The sequence below is a fragment of the Lonchura striata genome, chromosome 36 (genome assembly GCF_050655825.1).
Source record: "Lonchura striata isolate lonStrDom1 chromosome 36, ASM5065582v1, whole genome shotgun sequence".
Lineage (NCBI taxonomy): Eukaryota > Metazoa > Chordata > Aves > Passeriformes > Estrildidae > Lonchura > Lonchura striata.
In genome coordinates this window covers 11,675,941-11,699,014 of record NC_140738.1, presented here as the reverse complement: position 1 = coordinate 11,699,014, position 23,074 = coordinate 11,675,941, and the positions used below count along the sequence as shown (strand labels likewise).

The window sequence follows — 23,074 nt, the reverse complement described above, 5'->3', positions numbered from 1 at the left end:
CAACCCCCCCGCGGCGCGGGCCTAACATCAGACGGCTCCGGCGGGGCGGCAGACGCGGCCGCCATCTTGGCTCGGCCGGCGGAACACGTGGTGCGCCCCGCGCATGCGCAGCTCACAGTGCCTCCATTCCGGCCAGTTCCTGCCGCCTCTGCCACGCTGCCGATGGAGCCTGCCACTCCCCACGCACCCCGTGCCGCGGTCAGCACCCAACCAGAACCCCCGAGACCAGCGGCGGCAGCAGCAGGACCCCCCAGACCTCGCGGGTGGAGTTCCACCACCGCTGCCGGGGACTGCCGAATCACTTCCGGGTTCGCCGCTAAATCCCTCCGTGCCGGATACCCGCCCAGAACTCCTTCACACCGCCACCACCCCTGCAGCCCCTGGACGCCTCTGCTTCCTCTCCTATGCTGTATCCACATTCCACAGCTGCAGCCTCATCCTCGATACATCCTTCCACACGCACTAGTTCCTCCCTGCGGGCTTCGCTTACAGACACCTCTCCTCCTGCCCCTCCACCCCAGCTATCAGCAGCTGCTGCATCTGATTCACAGCTTAGCATGCAGCAAGGGAGAGAGGAACAGCACCTGGCAGCTGCTTTGACGAATACAGGATCCACAGAGTACTATACTACCCCTACCAATACCACCCCTGCTACCCCAGTTTCCCAAAATTTCCAGAAAAGCATTGATAACCTCCAACTGATAGACAGGCACAGGTTCAACCTGGATAGTCCCAGAGAATGGACAGCTGTCCCATCTCAGGACGAGAGAAAATTCCTAAAAGCAGCAAAAGATAGTAGTTTCCCCTTTTTCCTATGGTTACCAGCTGTTGGGAAGTACCATAGAAAAGACATCTGAAGCCCTAGAATGCAGCCTATTAAAACAGAAGAGGGGAATGTATCAGGCCACACCCCAAAACAGGTTCAGCAAAGCCCCATACGCATACAATTTTTCAAATTGCTGTATAGGACAGCCTGACATCCCCATTTACAGACACTTTCTGAACAACAAAAAAGCAAAAATAAAAGTCTTAATAAAAACCTCAGTCACAGGACAAATAGAAAGCCCATGTAACCTTGTAACATGGGAGAGAGAGCTTGCTTGTGTTTTCACAGGTGAAAGATCCAGGTGGGTCCCAGCAGGGAATGTGGGGCCTTACTACACACCAGAATCTAGCAGTACCCTCACAGATAATGGTGACTTTGCAGGTGCAAACCAAGAAGCAAGCGCTCAGATTTGAACTGTGCTAAGACGAGATGAAAACTACCTGCCAGAAACAACTCAAGATTATGGACATTTGTTTTCATATGCATGTTACTTCTGTACCCTTGTTGTTACAGTTGTTCTCTTGTCCCAATTTTTGTATTGAAGTTCCACCTATAGGTTAACCAAAGACAAATGCCTGGGTTGCTCTAGACAAGACTGCAAGCTCTGATACCCTATCTCTAACTGATACAAAGCTATAATAGACCTTTTAAACCTAGTTAATTATAGAACCTTCCCCAGAAGATTCCGATAAAAATACCTCAGTTAAAATTCTTCCATTAGACTAAAGCAGTCAAAAGGTTAAAATGCTCAATCAGTAAAGAAATAAACGCCACCTCGATTATAATTAATAATCTAGCTAAACAGTTTATCTTAAAGTTTGAGCTCTGCATCTTGGCTGAAGGAACTCTGTAAAGTAAACTTGATTGTTTCGAGAGTAACAAGTATAGTTTCAGTACCAATATGTTCTATACCCCAGGTTGTGCAAAAATAGTAATTAAGTCTGTATTTACCGTTTAAAAAGTTTAACGAAAAGGGGCAATTGTTGAAGAGGATAGATAGATATGATTGTTATCTTAGCTAGCCGGATGTCACTTCTGCCCTTGGATGAATCCTGGAGTGAAATGGACTGTTCCATCCTACCCCCCAAAAGATTGTGGCTCATCCCACATCTCTGTACCTGCCCCTGAAGCATCGGAGTCTGTAACCCCATTGGCCCATGCCTTATCCCAGCCCACCTAGGAGCCCCTGATAAGGGGGCTCAGAGGGGCCATGCGGCCTCTTGGACTTCCTCCCTCTCTTGGCCCTCTCCTCCTCTCTTGGACTTCCTTCCCCCCTGGGGCTTCCCCTCTCCTAAACCCTCCGTTTCTCTCTCCCCTACCCCATCCTCCTAAGCCCGGCCACGTGCTACGCCTGAGAGCACGAGGCTCGGGCATTCCGGAATCCTCAAATAAATTTCTCTCCCCAAAAGCAAGCTTCAGAGATCTCTGCCTCCCTACACCCCCACCGTGCAGAAGAATATTCATCCCACATTAGAGCTGGTCTTAAACTTCTTCTGACACTCGGAACACTCATAGAGCCTCTCCCCAGTGTGGATCCTCTGGTGGATGGTCAGGTTGGACCTCTGCCTGAAGCCCTTCCCACATTGCTCACACTTGTATGGCTGTTCCCCAATGTGGATGATCTGGTGGCGAATCAATGAGAACTTCTGGCTGAAGCTCTTCCCACACTGGGGACACTCGTAGGGCCTCTCCCCGGTGTGGATGCGCCGGTGCCTGTCAAGGCTGCAGTTGTGCTTGAAGCCCTTCCTGCAGTTGGGGCAGTGGTAGGGCCTCTCATCTGTGTGAATCCGTTGGTGTTTGAGGAGATTGGAGTTGGTGTGAAACCTCTTCTGACACTCGTTACACTCATAGGGCCTCTCCCCAGTGTGGATGCGTTGGCGCCTTATGAGTTCTGAGCTGCAGCTGAAGCCCTTCCCACACTCCCCACACTTGTAGGGCCATTCCCTGGTGTGGATCATCTGGTGGCAGATCAGGTTGTAGCTCTGCCTGAAGCTCTTCCCACACTCCAAGCACTTGTAGGGCTTCTCCCCATCAGGAAGCTTCTCAGAGACCACCAGCTCCGAGCTCTGGCTGAAGCTCTGCCCACCTTCCTGGCCCAGAGTGGGTCTTTCCTCCTCAGAGCACCCTGGACTGGGTTTGCAGCCCTTCCTCCTGTGGGATCTCTGGGGCTTTTCCTCCCCGTTGGATTCCTGTGCCCTGGAGTCACTCAAAATGGCCTCTTCCACACGGTTCTGCCGTGGGGATTTGACCTCTCTGGTGTCCATCCTCAGCTTCTTGTCTGGGGTAAGAAGGACAAGGAGAGGATGGGATTTGCCACATTGCCACAGGGAAGGGCAAGGAGATCCCCCCAGTGCGTCCCCAGCAGGAGGGGACCGGCAGCGGGGCTGTCCTGCAGCTGGGCGCCAGGCTGGGCTGGGAGATGAAGCAGGAGAGAGGGGGAAAGGGGCACTGACTTCCTCCTCACCTGCCTCAGTGTCCCAGGGCATCTTCCTCTTCCTCGCAACCTTCTCCTCCATCTGGAAAATATTTGGAGATGGGAAATCCTGTTCTGAAAGGAAAACAAGGGATGAGCACATTGAGTTTTGTCCTCCTTTCAAAGCAAACCTCGGAGAGCGTCGAAGCCAGAATGACAATGTAATTAGAAAATTAAGATCAAGGCAATGATACAGAAACACTGGCTTAATCTGACAGAATCAGGATATAACCTGACACCTTGTTGTTCAGGGTGGTGGTAGCAGTCTGATGAAATGGTGGCTGCAGTCTGGCTGGAGTGATGAACGTGATTCTGTCAAAGTGGTGATCCTGTAGAAGGGTCTGGTCTTGCACTGAAGGTCAAGTGGTGGTTATGGAGCTCTTGTCCTCTGGGAATCCAGTAGGCAAGGTGGTTGTGGTGTTGCAAGGGTGAGATTATATCCAGGTAGGAATGCTTGGTTCCTCCCCCTGGGCAGAGCATCCCACAATGGGATGATGTAATTTTATCATTCCTGCAGTGACACTCAATGGCCCATTAACAGAAGATGGCCCCTGGAGAGCGTTATCAGGGCTGAGCCATGGAAGAGATAAAGAACACTGCCCCACCTGTTGATAACAGTTTATGGAGATGGGGACTGAAAACACTTTTGGTTACATCTGACACTGTAACCTGAAACAGTGAGGCAATCCCTGCTTGGGGTGGGGGGTGAACACCACCCCCCTTACCCAAACTGGCTCCGGTGTAAAACCCCCACCCTGGGAAGGCCACGCACACAGGGGACAATGTCACACTTGCCCCGCCCCAGGGGAGATCTCTGTCCATGTCACTCCCTTGCTCTCTCCCTTTTTCTCTTTCTTTCCATGTCTCTCTCTACCTCACATTTACTGTTCAATAAAATCCACTTTGGATTTGGTCTTGTTAGCACCTTAATTGGGGCAGGGGCATCTCTCTAACAATTTTATTAAACAAACTGCAATATTATTTTGCACAGTGATTTCAAGGCTCTATTGTCTGACCCCGAGTTCCTTTGACAACAGCCTGGTTCCCTCCTCTGCGGAGGTTCTGCCTCTTTCTGGAGGAACTCTTGGAAACTTGGATGCAGCTTCCTCTGAGCGACTTTTGGGAGACCTTATGAGAAAAGTGGAAGTTGTGGGTGGCCAGTGTAAAGAAAATATTTTGTTTTCCTTCTTTGAAAAGTCTGTTAAAATCACTGGAGGAAAGGCACCAAATGATACCAGCGAGACTGACAAGGATCATTCACCCCAAGGTGAGAAACACAAGGCTACTAAAGTCCTACAAGAAGCCCAGCTCAAGTTATTTTACAAATAACTCCTGGATTCACAGGCTTGGGGGGAGATTCATTATTTTCTTCATCCCTGTCACCTGTGTGACAGCTACACAGACCTTTCCCTTCCTTTTAATAATCTGTATTTGGACAAATTTCCATGTTTCTTTTTTTGGAACCTGCCAGCATCTGAGCTAGAGCTGTGCTGGAACTGATGAAATTTAGAATTACCACAGAATTGCTTCTGTTGTTGGTTTATTAATGTTTGGGATTTGTTTGCGTTTCCATCAGAAGTGACTTGTGGGAAGAGCAAATCTTCCTCAAGGCATTTTATGGAGGGTTAAATTTGATTTCTGCTGAGTTTGTTTTGTCCAGTGTCCAGGGGTTGCTCAAGGGGTCTCTGGTTTTGGTTTGGCCCTAATTTTCTTCTAATTTGTCTTTATCACTTAAAAACACCTGAAAAATGACTAAAAAGAGTATTGACCAGAGATGTCAAAAGTCACACCATTTTAGAGGTATTTGAGGTGGAAGTTACAGTTTGGGAACATATTCTGAAGTATTTGTGGGTTCTTGGGAGATATCTGGTAGTATTCTTTGTATCTTTGCACCCCAAATGCCAAGGTGGATTGCTCTGTCACCTCAAAAGTACTCAATCCAATTGGAAACCCCTCAATCTTACCCGCAAAATTGCTCAATTCCACCTCAAAATGGCTGGTTCCCACCTCAGCCCCATGCCAAAATTACCCAATTCCACAGCCTCCACGGTGAGATGGGGTTGGAAGGTGATCGGGAGAAGTGAGATCCAAATTTGAGGTTGTGGAATCAGGATTGTGTGGGGCTGGGTGGTTGTGATTTATTTTGTTAATAAATAAAACTTCCAGAATTATTGATTTCTGTCCCATTTATTTTCTGTCAGTTCTGGGTTGCTTTTCAGAGTGCTGCCTTCTCAGCTGATTTTGTTTGTGCCCTCCTGTCCCAGACTGAAAAGCAAGATGTGTTCTATTTGCCATCTGTATGGCAGTTGTCCTGTATTAAGTGGGCAGTTTTTCCTTATCTCTTCCACAATCCATCCTCCCTCAGGGGAGACATCTTCTGATAATGGGCTATTGAATGTCACTGCATGACAGATAAGAACTGTAACATCCCATTGTGAGATGTTCCGCCCAGAGGGAGGAGCCAAGCATTCCTACCTGCATCTAGTCTTGAGATTCTGGCCCACCAACACAGATTTTTCTGGGCTGGATTTCTCAAAGGAACAGCTGTCTCTTCCTCTTCAGAGGAAGACTCCCATTCCTATAGGATCACTTCTCCAACAGAACCACACCTGACACTCCAGGAGGACTGCAGCCACAATTCCAATTGGATTGTGGCCAATACCCTGTCCAAAAGGGTATCAGGTTATATTCTGACACTGTCAGTGTTATTTCAGTTTACTGCATTGCTTATTTTATAGTTCAATTTTCTTCCCTAATAAAAAACAGTTATTCCCGCTCCCATATTTTTATCTGAGAGCCCCCCTTAATTTCAAATTAATAACAATTCAGAAAGAAAGAGTCTACATTTTTCCATTTCAGGGGAGGGTCCTGCCCTCCTTAGCAGACACCTGTCATTCCAAACCAAAACACCTCCTTTCTCTTCCACCTATCTTTGCCTGCTCTGTTTCTCTCTCAGTGTCTCCTTTGACCCAGGGCAGCTCCCACCAAAGACCCTGCCCTGATTTCATTCCCAATCCATAAGATGCAACAGCCATGGGTGAACTTAGGAAGATTGGCAGTGAAATGTCACTCTAAGATCTTGCTTCACTTGGTTTTCGGCTCTTCCATAAGAGCTTCGCCTTCAAGGGCAGGAACATCATCTCCTGGCTGGGAACTGGAATTCCAGCCCCTGGGAGCGTGTGCCATGGATCCCAGAGGGGCATTCCTGAGGCTCCGAGTGTGCTGCTCCTGCTGTACTTGCCAAGGAGCTGTGCAGGGCAGGGGACAAGGTGCAGCAGCTGAGCTGGTTCTGCAGTGCCACCATGGCCCCTGGTTCCGGGAGTTTCCACACTGTCAAGAGCAGTTTCTGTGTTCCCATGATGCCCTGCTATGCCCCAATGGATATTTGGTGTCATGAAGTTCTTCAGTGTCACAATGGCCACCTCACTCCATGAGCTTCCACGGTCTCCAAACAGCCTCCTTGGATGGGCAGTGTCACCATGGACCATTGGATCCATGCAGCCCTGCTGGGTCACCATGGACTCCTTGGTTCCATGAGGTTCTGGGGGTGTCTCCATGGTCTCCTTGGATCCACATTGTCACAATGGACCATTGGATCCACGTGGCCCTGCTGTGTCACCATGGCCCCTTGGTTCCATGGGATCCCAGGGTCACAATTGACTCCTTGCTTCCATGTCACCCCCTCAGTGCCAAAATGGCCCCTTCGTTCCATGGGGAACACAAAAGATTTATAAAAACATTGAGAAAATCCTGCTTAACACACCGGGGAACATCTGTTTGCACTCCAAAGAGAGGTTAAAGGTGAGGATGGCACCAGCAGCTTCCATCTGCAACAGAGATCCAGGGAAAGGGCCAGGACAGAGAATTCAGCTAGGAGACTCAGAGAATTCTGCTTCCAGAGATCATTTCTGGTCACACTGTCTCTCATAGAAAGGTGACACCATTCCAGGCAGCCTGTACTGAGCAGGTGGTTCCTGAGTTGGGTTTGTTGTTTAGGAAACCTGCTCAAGCTTTTCCATTCTTTCTTTCCCCAGAGACAAACTTCTCCTGGGCCTGTGTGCAGGCAGAGCCCTGAGGAGAGCAGGTGGGACACGGTGCAATGGGCTGGGACGTGGAGCTGCAGAGCTCAGGGACAAGGTTCTGCTGCAGGGCACAGGGATGTCAGTGCCAGGTGGGCAATGTCAGACATGGTGAGGCTGGGGGTGAGGAGCAGCTTGTCCAAACAGGGTCAGCCCTCAGGGGGGCCATTCTTCTACATGCCCAGACCTCCTCAGGAGAACTTCATTGTCAAGATCACCTGGGCAATGCTTCTATCAGCTCTTCTTTGAACTGGGAAATAAAAAAATACTCACTTGATTGAAGAAAAAAAGGTCATGAGGTCCACTTGGAAATCTTCCTCCTTAACAGAACTCCAGACTGACTCCAATCAGCTGCACCTGGAGAGCTGAAGACAAATGAAGGAAGAGAAAGAGCCTCCAAGGGCTTTCTGTATTTTGATGATTGCCATGGTAGATTTGAGCCCCCGTCCAGGACCCTCAGGGACTGAGAGAAGGCTGAAGAAGCTGCCCAAGGAGTCAGAAGCAAAACTCCAAGTCCCTTAGAGCATCACTGGGCCCCACTGAGGGCAGGGACTACCAAAGGCTCCCCAGGGACTGGTGAGAGCAGATCCTTGAGGTCAGGATTGCAGGGAGCCCAAGGCTCAGAGCAGGGAACTGCAATGCTGAGCAAGGCCTGGGCTGGCTGGGGGAAGCAGAAAGACCAATCCCTGAGCCCAGCCTGGCACAGCAGGGCCTGTCCCTCACGGGTGGCTCAGGGCTGTTTGTGGGGCAGGGGGATGTGAGGGGCAGCAAGGACAAATGTCACAAACCTGTGTGACCCTGCAGATCCTCATGGAGCCAAGGGGCCAGTGTGACACTGTGGGAAGTTGTGGAACCAAGGGGATCATTGTGGCACTGTTGGGCCCATGGAACCAAGGGGCCAGTGTGACACTGTGGGAAATTTTGGAACCAAGGGGATCATTGTGGCACTGTTGTGCCCGTGGAACCAAGGGTCCATGTGATACTGTGGGAAGTTGTGGAACAAAGGGGTTCATTGTGGCACTGTTGGGCCCATGGAACCATTCAGCCAGTGTGACACTCTGGGGTCTCATGGGAACAAGAGGCCGTTGTGAGTCTGCAGGGCTGTAACACCCCAGAGCACTGAAATGCTGGGGGTCAGCAAAGGTTCCTTTACTTGAATTTGGTACACAGGAGAAACTGATTTTTTAAAAAAATAAGGATATTGATCTAGTACCAATATCCAACTGTTACGGACAGAAACTCTCTAACAGTTAGAAAGTTAGAAAGTATGTTTATTTGACGCGGGGCTGCATTCGGGATAGCTCCCAAATACACACCACAGCTTCCAAGTTATTACAGAGTCCTTTTATCTATACAAGTATTGAATACACAAAATACAAATACATATTCATAATTTTGGTACATCCCATTCCTCGCTTCATATGCTAATCTCTTCAAAAGCTATTAAGCATGTGTAGTTTGTTCCTTGAAATGTTGTCGGTGGTCCCTTTCATGGGGAGGGGTCCCAAAATGAGGAAGTAAATGAAGTCTTCCTAGTTCTGACCTTTCTACCTTTTCAATGCAAATATGACAAATTAACTCTTGGGAGAACTCCCATTCCTTGTCTTCAATTGGTTTCAGAACAGAGGAAGCCCACAATTGTCTTATGTTGCTAAAAGATATTTGTCAATTTCTATATTCTTCATTATAAAGCCATCTAATTAAACATTGTGCTGACAAGCAATCAGTTACTAGTTAACTACGAACTCTTAACTTCATCAAGGCCTACTCATGTATTTTAATTAACTCTAGTATTGCTTATCTCTAACTAAAGTCTTATCTCCTCTAAAACCTCTAAATTCCTTAAAATTTACATTTCAAAACACCAACCAGATATTCTCACCATGGCCAGATGCAAAGAAGATTCTTGGTGGGAAGAGACCCACCAGGATCATCAAGTCCAGCCCTTAACTGAATGGCCCACACAGGGACTGAACCAAATCTTCTGTGATACCAGCACCATGCTCTAACCAACTTAGCTAAGAGATCAAAATGACACAAAATTTTACTGACAAAATATATACAAGAATGGAACTTTAGCAAAGGCTTTAATACAACACCCACTTCAACACAAATCTCTTATCTTAGCATTAACTTCAGTAACTTAATCCATATAATCTGAAATTAATTTTTCAAAAAATGTTCCATGTAAATATGATTAGAAAGAGGAGAAATAGAGAACAGCAGAAAGGCAGCAGATCTATAGAAAGACACACACAGGCACCAACTGCTCAGGTTCCAGCGTCGCTAACAGAGGAACCCCAGGAGAAGGCAGGATCCAGACCATGGGCTGGCCTCGTGCTCCGGCTTTTAACCCCCTGGGCCTCCATGGGCCCGCCCCTGGGGTGGGACTGCCAGGTGATTGCCCAATCAGAGTCAGGGTAGGCACCAGCTGCTGGTGTGTGATTGGTTGACAGCTCAGCCAATCAGCACCGTCCCTGCTGTGTGATTGACAGCTCTGCCAGGCCAGGCTGGGGGCGGGGCTCTGTCCCACCACAAACCAAGGCCTGACCCGCCCCCGGCCCCATACGGGCATTCCGAGCATCCCAAGGTGTCTCGGGACATGGATCTCATCCAGCCTCTGACAGCGACCACGGGGACACTGCAGAACCTCATGGAACCAAGGGGCCATGGTGACACTGTGCTGCCTCATGGAATCAAGGAGACCATTGTGAACTCAGAGACCCCAAGGAACCAAGGGTCCATGGTGACCTTGTACAGCCACAGTGTCACAGAGGAGCCATTGTGACACAGGAAGGGCACACGGAGCCCAGGGGACATAGTGACACATCAGGGCTCTGTGGAACCACGAAGCCATTGTGACAAGGGCTCATGGAAGCAAGGAAAACAAAGTGACACTGTGGACCCCCTTGAAACCCAGGGAACACGGAACAGGTCTGGCTGGCTGGGCCACCCAGGGACCACCTCTAATCTGCCCTTCAAACACTGGGACCATGTGCCTTTCTTTCTTATGGGAAAAAACATCCATCTCAACTAGGCATCCATGGCCAAAATTGGGCATCTGCCTCCAGAATTCCCTATATCCAAAGATAGCTCCCAGACAGAAGCTGCAAGGACTGACAAGTCTGGCTGGCCCTGGCTTCCTGAGGGCTGGTACTCATGTGCCTCTGAAACACTGGGCTCTGTGCTTTCCTTCTTAATAAAATTAACTCTTCTTCCTGTCCAGGTGCCCATGACAAAAACTGGGATTCCTCCTCCAAAACTCTGTATATCCAAGGATTGCTCCCAAGTGATATCATCCAGAGAGGCAGGTCTGGCTGCCCTTGGCCCATGGGGCTGCCTCTCACCTGCCTTTGAAACACTTGGGCTCTGTGCTTTCCTTCCTATGGAAAAGAACCGTCCTTCTTATCTATGCAGAAATGACCAGAACTGGGATTCCACCTCCCAAATTCCCTATATCCAAGGATTGCTTTCAGACAAAAGCTCCTAGGACAGAGAGGTCTGGCTGGCCTAGGTCTCTGGTGGCCACGTTTCATCTGCCCCTCAAACATCGGTGTTCCATCCTTTCCTTCCTATGGAAAGAGCCATCCTTCTACTCTGGGTGTCCGTGTGTGAAATTGGGATGCCACCTCTAAAATTCCCTATATCCAACGGTTGCTCCCAGCCAAAATTTGTCAGTACTGTAAAGCCTGGCTGGCCTTGGCCTCTGGTGGCTGTCCCTGCCACACTGGGGCTCGGTTTCTTCCTTCCCATGGAGATCACTGTGACACTGTGGGCACCTCATGGAACCAAGGGGATCATTGTGGCACCACTGGAGCCCATGGAACCAAGGGGCCATGGTGACACCGTGGGGCTTCATGGACCCAGAGACCATTATGACTCTGTGGGGCCTGATGGAACCATGGAGACCATTCTGACCCTACAGGGCCTGGTGTCACCAAGGGGGCATTGTGACACCTCAGGGCCTCCTGGAAGCAAGGGACCATTGGGACACTGTGGGGCCCCATGGAAGGGAGGGAACATGGAACAGGTCTGGCTGGCTTGGCCTGCCAGGGACCACCTGACAGGTCTGGCTGATCTTGGAATGCCAAGGGCTGCTTCTCATCAGCTTCTGGAGCACTGGGGATCCTTGCTTTCCTCGCTATGGAAAAGAACCATCTGTCTTTTCAGATGCCCATTCCCAAAATTGGCATCCTCCCTAAAATCTTCCCTTTATGCAAGGGTGTCATGGTTTGACACGGAAAGATAATTTTTTCCGGAAGGAAGGGGTCAATTTAGATATTGACCAATTGAAAGTAGACACGCCTCTGAGAACACAGAGGGGTTGAAAGCAGAATTCCCAGGGGAACTCGCTCTTTTTGGTTCCGGTCAGCGTGCAGTGCAGACCTTCCCCCGCCCAGCCACGAGCTGGGTGGGGGAGGGGAAGCCCATGGCCTGAGAAAGGTAGGCCGAAAGCCCCAAGGTTGGTGAAAGGACTGGAACCGGGCTGGCCCCTGCAGATGGAAGGGTGGAAGAAATCTGGGATGTCTCCATTTCCCCCCCCCAGAGTTCCTCTCCTGAGAGGGAGAGAGAAAGCCGCAAGGAAGGAGGAGCGGGGGGAGCTGCTGCAAGGTGCCCAGTTGTGTGGGAGTTGCTGGTTGTCCGGGCATCGAGCCATCCTGGGAGTTCGGACTTTTAACCCTTCCTTGAGAAATGAAAGCTTTGTGAATTTTCCTTTCCCCTCCTCAGTTTGAAAGAGAGGAAGAGGGACACCTTGGACCCTGGGATGGGATGTTGGAAGGAGGAATTCTGGATGGGAGGGGGACAAGGAGTGGCTTTTGGCTGGACTTTTCCATGTTAGCCACAACCTGAACCAAATCTTCTCCTTCAAGAGGGACTGTGTTTTGGGAGGATGCCAGTGAGTCAAGAGACCTGCTTCAGCTGAGAAAAAGACAAAAGTGGAGTGAACAGAGAAAAGGTTGGGGGGTTTGTGGTGGCGCCCCCTTGCCCTGGAAAGGAAAAGAGAAGAGAAGAAGATCTCTGTTCTTGAGCCCTCGGCCCCAGGGGAAAATGGGGGGGGACTGTGGTCCCAAACAATGAAAAACTGAACTGTTGTTTTCTCCCCTCTTGGCAGGGCATCCTTGAAAGGAAAAATCCTAAAGGCAGTCTGACCATCCATGCATTGGTGGTGAGAGCACTGTGCATGGAAAGGAGAAGGGTCACCATGGCAAACTTTTTCTCCGGGCGGTGCCATGTGTGACATGGAAACACAGGATGTGAAGCTGTGTTTCTTGGGGGGTCTGTGGCACAGGAGAGACTCTGTTCCCTCGATGGACTGAGTATCGGTTGTTTGAAGAGTGGAAACCTGATTGGGGTCCAGATTGTGTCTCACTGTGGTTTGTTCGAGTTGGGTGGTGGGGGGGAGGAATGTTTTGCAAGGTTTTCATTTGGATCTTTGTGTGGTTTTTTTTTCCCTTCTTTAGTTTTCTCTTTTCTTTTGTAGTGGTAGTTTAATAAAGTTTTTTTCTGTTATTAAGCTTGGGCCTGCTTTGCTCTATTCTAGATTCCACTTCACAGCATTCAAGGTAGGGATCACATTTTCATGGGGGCACTGGCATTGTGCCAGTGTCAAACCATGACAAGTTTTGAGTTCATCACAGCAGGTAAATGGCTGCTTTCCACAGCATCACCATAAAAAGCCACAGATAACAGCTGCTCCAAAATACACCCAACAGGAGAACCATCAAAGTGATACATAGCAACTCTGGGGGCAGCTCCCCATGAAGGTGAGGGATGAGCACACAGTGCTACAGCTCCAGCCTTCCCCACCCTGCAGGCTGCTCTTTGCTCCTGATGTAAGAGCCTTGCAGGACTGTGGCCCCTCTCGGTGCATTATAAATCATTCCCACAGCTCTCACTTGAGCCACTGGCATGTCCAGAGCGAGATCCAGGCACAATCCTACTGCCCGCTGAGCCTCTCTGGGAGATCCTGAGCATCTTCCTGCCCAGAGCCACAAAAGAGCTCAGGCTTTGCCTGAACTGGGTTCTCAGGGGAGGTTTCCATATCCCTGCGAGATGTGCTCATCCTTCATCAGGCTGTGCCCAGCCTGGATCAGGGCAGGTTGGATGCTACATCGGATCCATCCTTTGCCCTGCCATATGATCCTCCATGCAGTGGGGATAAAAAGCCCAGCACTGGGGAACCCCAGGTGCTGCAGCAGTGATATTTTTGGGAGAAACACGGAGCTGTGCATGGCCAGCTTGAAGTCTGCACTGCTCTGAGCACCAGGCCTGCCATGCTGAGCCCAGGGCCACAACCAGTGCTCACCCGGGCTGGGACATTGAGTTCCAACATGGGATCCCATGGGACAGGGCACGCTGGGATTTGCCCCTGCAGCTACCCAGTGTGTCCAGAGGGACTGCAAGGAGACAGTGACCTCTGTCAGCTGAACCCTCTGAGTGGGACAATCACTGCTGGGGTGGCTGTGCCAGCTCCCCCATGAACCTCCAGCCCTGGGAACCGGGAGCAAGTGGAAAACACAACTTGGCCAATACTGCCTGTGCCGGAAGCAAATGGAAAGAGAACTGGGGTGGGAAAACCCAAGGTTGTTTATTTACATAAGAACAGCAATGAAAACACAGAACACATTTACTTTTGTAAGAATATTAGTAATAACAACAATTTATAGAATGTATATACCTAAGAACATATCAAACAAAAATATTTGAAATGTATTTACAGAAGACAAAACGAAGCCCTAAAACCTATATGCCTAAAACAAGAACAAACTCTAAAAACTATGTACAAACGGGTGCCATTTCAGTCCAGGATCTCCATCAGTCCGGGAAGAAAAGCAGGTGCCATGGTCACTGCAGTCAGGCACAGAGGGCTCTTCCGTGTGTCCCCAGGCTGGCACAGCGGGACTCTGCTGCCAGAGCTGAGGCTGGCTGGGTCTGGGGGCTGGGCCCCAGGCACTGCCATGGGGCTTGTGTGGCCCAAAGCAAGAACAGGACAGGCTGGGCATGGCCACCAGAACCCAAGGCACTGGGTACCATGGGCCTGAGCAGAGACCACCCAGCCCAATCCCGCCCCAGCCTGGCTGCAGGGAACCCACTGTGCCTGTGGGGACCACATGCCTGTCCTGCTGCTGGCATCGCTCTTCATCCCAGGACCATGGCCTCCTCTTCATCTTCCTCATCAATGTCCATCTCCTTGGTGTACTCTTCCATTTCCACGTCCATCTCCTCATCCTCGTCAACCTCCATCTCTTCCTCTCCAGTCTGTTCTCCATCCACCTCCATCTCCTCCTCCGTATCCATTATTGTGTCCACCTCCATCTCTTCCTCTCCTCTCTTTTCTCCCTCCACTTCCATCTTCTCCTCTCTATCAGTCTGTCTGTCCACCTCCATCTTGTCTTCTCTACCTGCAACAGCCTGCAGAGGTAGCAAAATCTCAGAGTGGGGTCCCTGTCCCACCCCATCCCCCCAGAACTCCAGCCCACACCCGGGCAGCTGGGGGGATCCACCTCCATGGAATGGCACCGTACCTTCCTCAGGACAAATGTGAGCATCCTGCAGGGATGGATGACACAATCCAGGCCTTAGGCAGCTTTTGAGACTGATGAGATGAGGTCTCGGGGGCAGGAACAAGAAGGGTGACAGGAGCAGCAGGAGCAGCGTGCAGCGTGTGCTGAGCCCAGGGCCAGCGGTTGTGTTGTGCTGCTTGCTGGCTGCTGGCAGTTCCAGATGGGACATGGATTGTGACATGACCACTGAGCTAGAGAGCCTTTGGTTCCATGCTTAGCAACGTTCCCCCAGACCATGGTGCTCAGAGCCCTGTTCCCAAGGATGGAGCATCCACAGCCTGGGCCAGTGCCTCAGCACCCTCAGTGGAAGAGAGCAGCTTCCTCAGATCCAACTTCAATCAGCCTCCTGCAGCTGAAAGCCGTCCCCCCTTGTCCTGTTGCCACAGGCCCTGTGGAACACCCTGTCCCAATCTTTCTTGTGGCACCCTTGCAGTCCTGCAGAGCTGCAGTGAGGCCTCCCCAGGGTCTCCTCTTTCCAGGCTGAGCATCCCCAGCCCCACGTGGAAAGCAGGCAGTGTGATCAGGGGGAGTCCAGGCTGGAGTCAAATGGCATCTGGAACTGGGAGATGGAAGCTTTAGGCCCAGCTTTGCCTCTCAATGTACAAAATTAATAAGAGTGGAGGGCAAGATGGTGGGACACTGCTTCTGCTCTAATTGGTGAATATAGTCTCTGGTTTTTTTCTTTTTTTCTCTCATGCCGTTGCAGTTTTGGCTGTTTGAAAGGAAGCTTGGCACAATATCCATTGTCTTCTCCATTTGTGAATCACCGAGCAGAGTCTGGGCAAGCTGATGTTGCAGAGCAAATCCTGCAAATGTACTGGTCATCCTGAGCCTGGAGAATGCAGTTAAACACAGCCAAAAGTAATTTCTGGAAAGTCAAGCCTGGTGTACATTCTCTTGACTTTGGCTGTGCCAACTTCACCTGAGTCTTATGAAAAAGCAAACAAAAGACTCAAACCAAAACAGACAAAACCTAGAAACAAACGAACCCATGCAAACCAATCAAACAAAGAGACTAAAAAAAGCCCAAATAAAACCAAAGGGAATGAAGAGTTAGTATTAGTTTTGAGTTCATCATAGCAGGTAAATGGCTGCTTTCCACAGGATCACCATAAAAAGCCACAGATAACAGCTGCTCCAAAATACACCCAACAGGAGAACCATCAAAGTGATACATAGCAACTCTGGGGGCAGCTCCCCATGAAGGTGAGGGATGAGCACAGAGTGCTACAGCTCCAGCCTTCCCCACCCTGCAGGCTGCTCTTTGCTCCTGATGTAAGAGCCTTGCAGGACTGTGGCCCCTCTCGGTGCATTATAAATCATTCCCACAGCTTTCACTTGAGCCACTGGCATGTCCAGAGCGAGATCCAGGCACAATCCTACTGCCCGCTGAGCCTCTCTGGGAGATCCTGAGCATCTTCCTGCCCAGAGCCACAAAAGAGCTCAGGCTCTGCCTGAACTGGGTTCTCAGGGGAGGTTTCCATATCCCTGCGAGATGTGCTCATCCTTCATCAGGCTGTGCCCAGCCTGGATCAGGGCAGGTTGGATGCCACATGGGATCCATCCTTTGCCCTGCCATGTGATCCTCCATGCAGTGGGGATAAAAAGCCCAGCACTGGGGAACCCCAGGTGCTGCAGCAGTGATATTTTTGGGAGAAACACGGAGCTGTGCATGGCCAGCTTGAAGTCTGCACTGCTCTGAGCACCAGGCCTGCCATGCTGAGCCCAGGGCCACAACCAGTGCTCACCCGGGCTGGGACATTGAGTCCCAACATGGGATCCCATGGGACAGGGCACGCTGGGATTCGCCCCTGCAGCCCCCCAGTGTGTCCAGAGAGACAGCAAGGAGACAGTGACCTCTGTCAGCGGGACCCTCTGAGTGGGACAACCACTGCTGGGGTGGCTGTGCCAGCTCCCCCATGAACCTCCAGCCCTGGGAACCGGGAGCAAGTGGAAAACACAACTTGGCCAATACTGCCTGTGCCGGAAGCAAATGGAAAGAGAACAGGGGTGTGAAAACCCAAGGTTGTTTATTTACATAAGAACAGCAATGAAAACACAGAACACATTTACTTTTGTAAGAATATTTGTAATAACAACAATTTATAGAATGTATATACCTAAGAACATATCTAACAACAATATTTGAAATGTATTTACAGAAGACAAAACGAAGCCCTAAAACCTATATGCCTAAAACAAGAACAAACTCTAAAAACTATTTACAAAAGGGTGCCATTTCAGTCCAGGATCTCCATCAGTCCGGGAAGAAAAGCAGGTGCCATGGTCGCTCCAGTCAGGCACAGAGGGCTCCACTGTGTGTCCCCAGGCTGGCACAGCGGGACTCTGCTGCCAGAGCTGAGGCTGGCTGGGTCTGGGGGCTGGGCCCCAGGCACTGCCATGGGGCTTGTGTGGCCCAAAGCAAGAACAGGACAGGCTGGGCATGGCCACCAGAACCCAATGCACTGGGTACCACGTGCCTGAGCAGGGACCACCCAGCCCAATCCCGCCCCAGCCTGGCTGCAGGGAACCCACTGTGCCTGTGGGGACCACATGCCTGTCCTGCTGCTGGCATCGCTCTTCATCCCAGGACCATGGCCTCCTCTTCATCTTCCTCATCAATGTCCATCTCCTTGGTGTACTCTTCCATTTCCACGTCCATCTCCTCATCCTCATCAACCTCCATCTCTTCCTCTCCAGTCTGTTCTCCATCCACCTCCATCTCCTCCTCCGTATCCATTATTGTGTCCACCTCCATCTCTTCCTCTCCTCTCTTTTCTCCCTCCACTTCCATCTTCTCCTCTCTATCAGTCTGTCTGTCCACCTCCATCTTGTCTTCTCTACCTGCAACAGCCTGCAGAGGTAGCAAAACCTCAGAGTGGGGTCCCTGTCCCACCCCATCCCCCCAGAACTCCAGCCCACACCTGGGCAGCTGGGGGGATCCACCTCCATGGAATGGCACCGTACCTTCCTCAGGACAAATGTGAGCATCCTGCAGGGATGGATGACACAATCCAGGCCTTAGGCAGCTTTTGAGACTGATGAGATGAGGTCTCGGGGGCAGGAACAAGAAGGCTGACAGGAGCAGCAGGAGCAGCGTGCAGCGTGTGCTGAGCCCAGGGCCAACGGCTGTGTTGTGCTGCTTGCTGGCTGCTGGCAGTTCCAGATGGGACATGGATTGTGACATGACCATTGAGCTAGAGAGCCTTTGGTTCCATGCTTAGCAACGTTCCCCCAGACCATGGTGCTCAGAGCCCTGTTCCCAAGGATGGAGCATCCACAGCCTGGGCCAGTGCCTCAGCACCCTCAGTGGAAGAGAGCAGCTTCCGCAGATCCAACTTCAATCAGCCTCCTGCAGCTGAAAGCCGTCCCCCCTGTCCTGTTGCCACAGGCCCTGTGGAACACCCTGTCCCAATCTTTCTTGTGGCACCCTTGCAGTCCTGCAGAGCTGCAGTGAGGCCTCCCCAGGGTCTCCTCTTTTCGAGGCTGAGCATCCCCAGCCCCACGTGGAAAGCAGGCAGTGTGATCAGGGGGAGTCCAGGCTGGAGTCAAATGGCATCAGGAACTGAGAGACAGAAGCTTTAGGCCCAGCTTTGCCTCTCAATGTACAAAATTAATAAGAGTGGAGGGCAAGATGGTGGGACACTGCTTCTGCTCTAATTGGTGAATATAGTCTCTGTTTTTTTTCTTTTTTTCTCTCATGCCGTTGCAGTTTTGGCTGTTTGAAAGGAAGCTTGGCACAATACCCATTGTCTTCTCCATTTGTGAATCACCAAGCAGAGTCTGGGCAAGCTGATGTTGCAGAGCAAATCCTGCAAATGTACTGGTCATCCTGAGCCTGGAGAATGCAGTTAAACACAGCCAAAAGTAATTTCTGGAAAGTCAAGCCTGGTGTACATTCTCTTGACTTTGGCTATGCCAACTTCACCTGAGTCTTATGAAAAAGCAAACAAAAGACTCAAACCAAAACAGACAAAACCTAGAAACAAACGAACCCATGCAAACCAATCAAACAAAGAGACTAAAAAAACCCCAAATAAAACCAAAGGGAATGAAGAGTTGGAATTAGTTTTGAGTTCATCACAGCAGGTAAATGGCTGCTTTCCACAGGATCATCATAAAAAGCCACAGATAACAGCTGCTCCAAAATACACCCAACAGGAGAACCATCAAAGTGATACATAGCAACTCTGAGGGCAGCTCCCTATTAAGGTGAGGGATGAGCTCAGAGTGGGAAGACGCAGGACGCGTGAGTATGAGCCGGTTTCCCGCTCGGTTTGGGGTGGTTTTCCCGGAGTGCTGTGTGTGAGAGGTCTCGTAGAGACCAAGTGAGTGCGGACTCTGTATTAGTGCGTTTTCCATTCCCCGCGAGGGGCTTGGCCACGAACCAGGGGAGCACGTGTGTGAGAAATTGAGTGCACTCCGGAAGATGGGACAGAGGAAAAGCAAGCCCTCTGGTCCCATAGGAGAGGGGACCCATGCTAAGCTTCCCCAGATTCCCAGGGATAGCCCCTTGGGTTTGATGATAATTAATTGGGATGCTTTCCCATCTAGAAAAGGGAAAGACAAAGTTAAAATGATACATTATTGTATGGAAGTGTGGGGGGGGAAACAAATTAGGGGAGACCATTTGTATTGGCCGGTATTCGGGTCCCTTGAGGATTGGATTTGTCAGGCTCTAAATATATATGTTAACTCAAAGGAAGCCTTTGATTCAGAAGAGAGCAAATATGCTTCCCTGTGGACAGTTGGGGAGACAAGGACAAAACTATTTGCCTTATCAGCCAGGGAAAAGAACAAGAAAAACAAGGAGGATTATGGCTGCAGTTGTGCGGGAAGGGCCTAACCCTAATTCCCGTGCAAGGAATGTAGAACAAAGGGAGAATCGGGAGCAGAGTTATATTTCTAGGGAAGGAAAAGGAAGAGGTCGTGAAATTGTCTGCTTCTACTGTGGAAAGAAGGGACATATGAAGAGGGGATGCAGACAATGGATAGCGGATGAGAAGGCCTTTAAGGAAGATTAGGGGTGTCAAGGGCTCTATTTGTTGGGGAAGAAACATCATAAGGAGCCCTTGGTAAAGCTTAAAGTGGGACCCCAACAACAAGAGATGGAATTTTTAGTGGATACCGGGGCTGAAAGATCCACGGTGCAAGCCTGGCCGCTTGGATGTAAAAAGTCATCTGACACTGTACATGTAATTGGGGCAAAAGGAGAGTGTCGCGGCGCGGCATGCGCCCCCCCTCGCCGTGATACCCCGAGCGGTGGCGTGCTGGGCGGCGAGAGGGAAGAGAAGGGGCGGCCGCTCCCCCCGGGGTGCTCTGCTGTCCCAGTCGGTGGCGCAGGAACAGAGGAAGGCGACATGGGACTTGGGGGTGAACAAGATGGATTTATTCAGTGAGCCCCAAGACCTTATGGAGAGGGTGAACAAAGGTTTTATACAGAACTCAAGAGGAGGGGAGTAGGAACAACAACCAATGAGGGTAGGGCTGGGGAGGAGTTTAAGGCAGGACTAACATAGCACAAACCAATCAGGGGAAACAGGGGAGGGGAGTAACACAAAGTAACCAATAGGGTGTTGAGCCTCACTAAATAGACAGGGAATGGTCTGGAAGTAGGGGAGGAGGCCGAGAGGAATGACAGGGAATGTTCTGGGGAAAGGGGCAGGGAAAGGGAGGATTGACAACTTGGAGGGGAGTGGGTTAGGGAAGAGCTTGGGAAGATTGACAGTTGGGGAGAGGAGGAGATTAGGGGGTTGGGGGGTGAACAGACACTGAACAAATATCAAATAAAATAAAAACACACCACCGCAGGAGAGCCCTTTGAGGTATCTGTTATCAAGGATGTGATGGTAGAAACTGATTCCAAATTTGGTATAGGTTCTTTACTACTGGTACCTGAAGCAGATTACAATTTATTAGGGAGAGATCTGATAATAGAATTGGGTATTAATTTAGAAATTGTAAATAAAGAATTACAGATAAAGCTCTGCCCTTTAAGGGTGGAGGATGAAAAGAAAATTAATCCTGAGGTGTGGTATACCCCAGAAACGGTGGGGAAATTGCAGATTAAGCCTTTCTCAGTGGAAATAAGTAATCCTGGCAAACCCGTAAGAATAAAACAATACCCTATCCCTAGGGAGGAAAAATTAGGACTAAAACCTGAAATAGATAGGTTATTGGAAAAAGGGCTTTTAGAGCCCTGTATGTCTCCCTTCAATACTCCCATCCTGCCTGTAAAAAAAGTCAGATGGGTCCTACAGATTGGTGCACGATTGAAGAGAAATAAATAAGAGGACTTTGGCCCGGTTTCCAGTAGTTGCAAATCCATATACTTTGTTGAGCCGTCTGGGACCTGAAAATCGATGGTATAGTGTTATTGATCTAAAGGATGCCTTTTGGGCATGCCCCCTGGATGAGAAAAGTAGGGATTATTTTGCATTTGAATGGGAGGAAGGGAATTAGCTCACAGGCCTTTTGCCAAAATACAAATAGACCTCACTGAATTGCCTAAAGTGGGTAGATATAAATATTTGTTAGTAATAGTAGATCATCTCACCCATTTTGTAGAAGCTTACCCCACTACTCGGACTACTGCTCAGACAGTGGTCAGAATATTATTAGAAGAAATAATCCCTAGATATGGGATAGTAGAAACAATAGATTCTGATAGGGGACCCCACTTTGTGTCCAAAATAACTGATATCTCACATGCTCTGGGAATTAAGTGGGAATACCATACCCCATGGCATCCCCAAAGTTTGGGAAGAGTGGAAAGAATGAATGGGGAACTAAAAAAGCAATTAACCAAATTAATGATAGAAACAAAATTGACATGGGTCAAGTGTCTCCCTTTAGCCCTATTGTACATAAGAACAAGACCCAGAGCAGATGTTGGGATTTCCTCTTTTGAAATGCTATACGGGATGCCATATGATTTGGAGGAACCCCGAGACCACCCCCGGTTGAAGGACTATAAAATAACCTCATATATTATTGCCTTAATAAAACGCCGCAATGAACTTTGGGAAAAAGGAATCATTACGCAAAGACCCCCTTTAGATTTAAAAATACATAAAATGCACCCAGGAGACTATGTGTTAATAAAATCCTGGAAAGAATCTACACTAACCCCACAATGGGAAGGTCCTTATCTTGTGTTACACACTACAGAAACTGCAATTCGGACTGCAGAAAGAGGATGGACACATGCCAGTCGAGTAAAAGGACCAGTTAACAACACTGTGTGGCAAGTAACCAGTCCTCCCGGGAACCTGAAATTGAAGTTACAGAGAAACTAATGGACTCTTATCAGATTGAATACACATCAGACTTATATTACTTAGATAGTGGACTAATTAGTAATTCAAGTGTTAGAGTAAAGTGTAAAAATCAAAATTGTAATTGCTATCCTTTTGTATGCTATATCTGTAAGGTGTGTGGGGAACGGTGGTGGTCACATTGCAACAGAGGGTATCCTCCACGAGGAACTTGCAATTCCTGTTGGAACGTACAAAGAGAGATTACAGCTTGGGTACTGACCTGTAAAGTGACTAGAGGGGAAATCCGATTGGAATCTAAAGAGTGGTGGGAAATTTTCTCAAAGGGCATTCACCCAGACTATTACTGCTACAATACAAACGAGCCGAGCCCATTTGTGGCAGAGATCATAGAAGGCCTTTGTAGGAAAGACCTAAAAGGGGTCAGTTGTACCGCACCGGAGGTAAAAGATCAGAATTGGCGTTCTTATTGCATGCGGCAAGGCACTAGAGGGCATAAATCCCCTCCTGAAGAATACTCTTGCTGCCGAGAAGATGGTACACCCTGTGGCTCGAAGCACCCGAGTCGACGGGCGAGGCAGAGGAGTAAACAGCTGTGGAGGAAGGAGTCCTCAGGATGGAATACGCAAGCAATATTTGCGGAACTACCCCGGGACTGGGAGTAACAAAGGCAGAAATAGTTTTTGGGCTCAAGGGTATTTTGGTGATAACCAGCTAATAGAGGGAAAGAAGTCACAAGCGTATAATTGTTGCAGTGTGAGAAACCAGACCCCACATGCCATTTGCTTACTGCTTGTGATTTTCCTTTGTATATCTTGTAATACTGCGGAAGTAACAACTCATGAACCTTTCAA

The 23,074-nt window shown here is 49.6% G+C and overlaps 1 protein-coding gene and 1 long non-coding RNA gene across 2 annotated transcripts; one reads left to right on the top strand and one right to left on the bottom strand.

Moving 5' to 3' along the window:
* Window positions 1–57: 57 nt before the first annotated feature.
* On the bottom strand, window positions 58–3,505 carry LOC146764172 (uncharacterized). Its single transcript, XM_085565560.1, has one exon. The coding sequence runs from the start codon at window positions 3,400–3,402 to the stop codon at window positions 2,287–2,289; it is 1,116 nt and encodes a 371-aa protein (XP_085421686.1). The 5' UTR covers window positions 3,403–3,505; the 3' UTR covers window positions 58–2,286.
* Window positions 3,506–11,317: 7,812 nt separating this feature from the next.
* Window positions 11,318–12,893, top strand: LOC146764171 (uncharacterized). Its single transcript, XR_014950962.1, has 2 exons — window positions 11,318–11,821; window positions 12,107–12,893. It is a non-coding gene; the product is annotated as an uncharacterized LOC146764171 (long non-coding RNA).
* The last annotated feature ends 10,181 nt before the right edge of the window (window positions 12,894–23,074 follow it).

Excerpts from the sequence above, each read along its gene's own strand:
- LOC146764172 (XM_085565560.1), bottom strand. The coding sequence starts at position 3,402 with ATGTGCTCATCCCTTGTTTTCCTTTCAGAACAGGATTTCCCATCTCCA.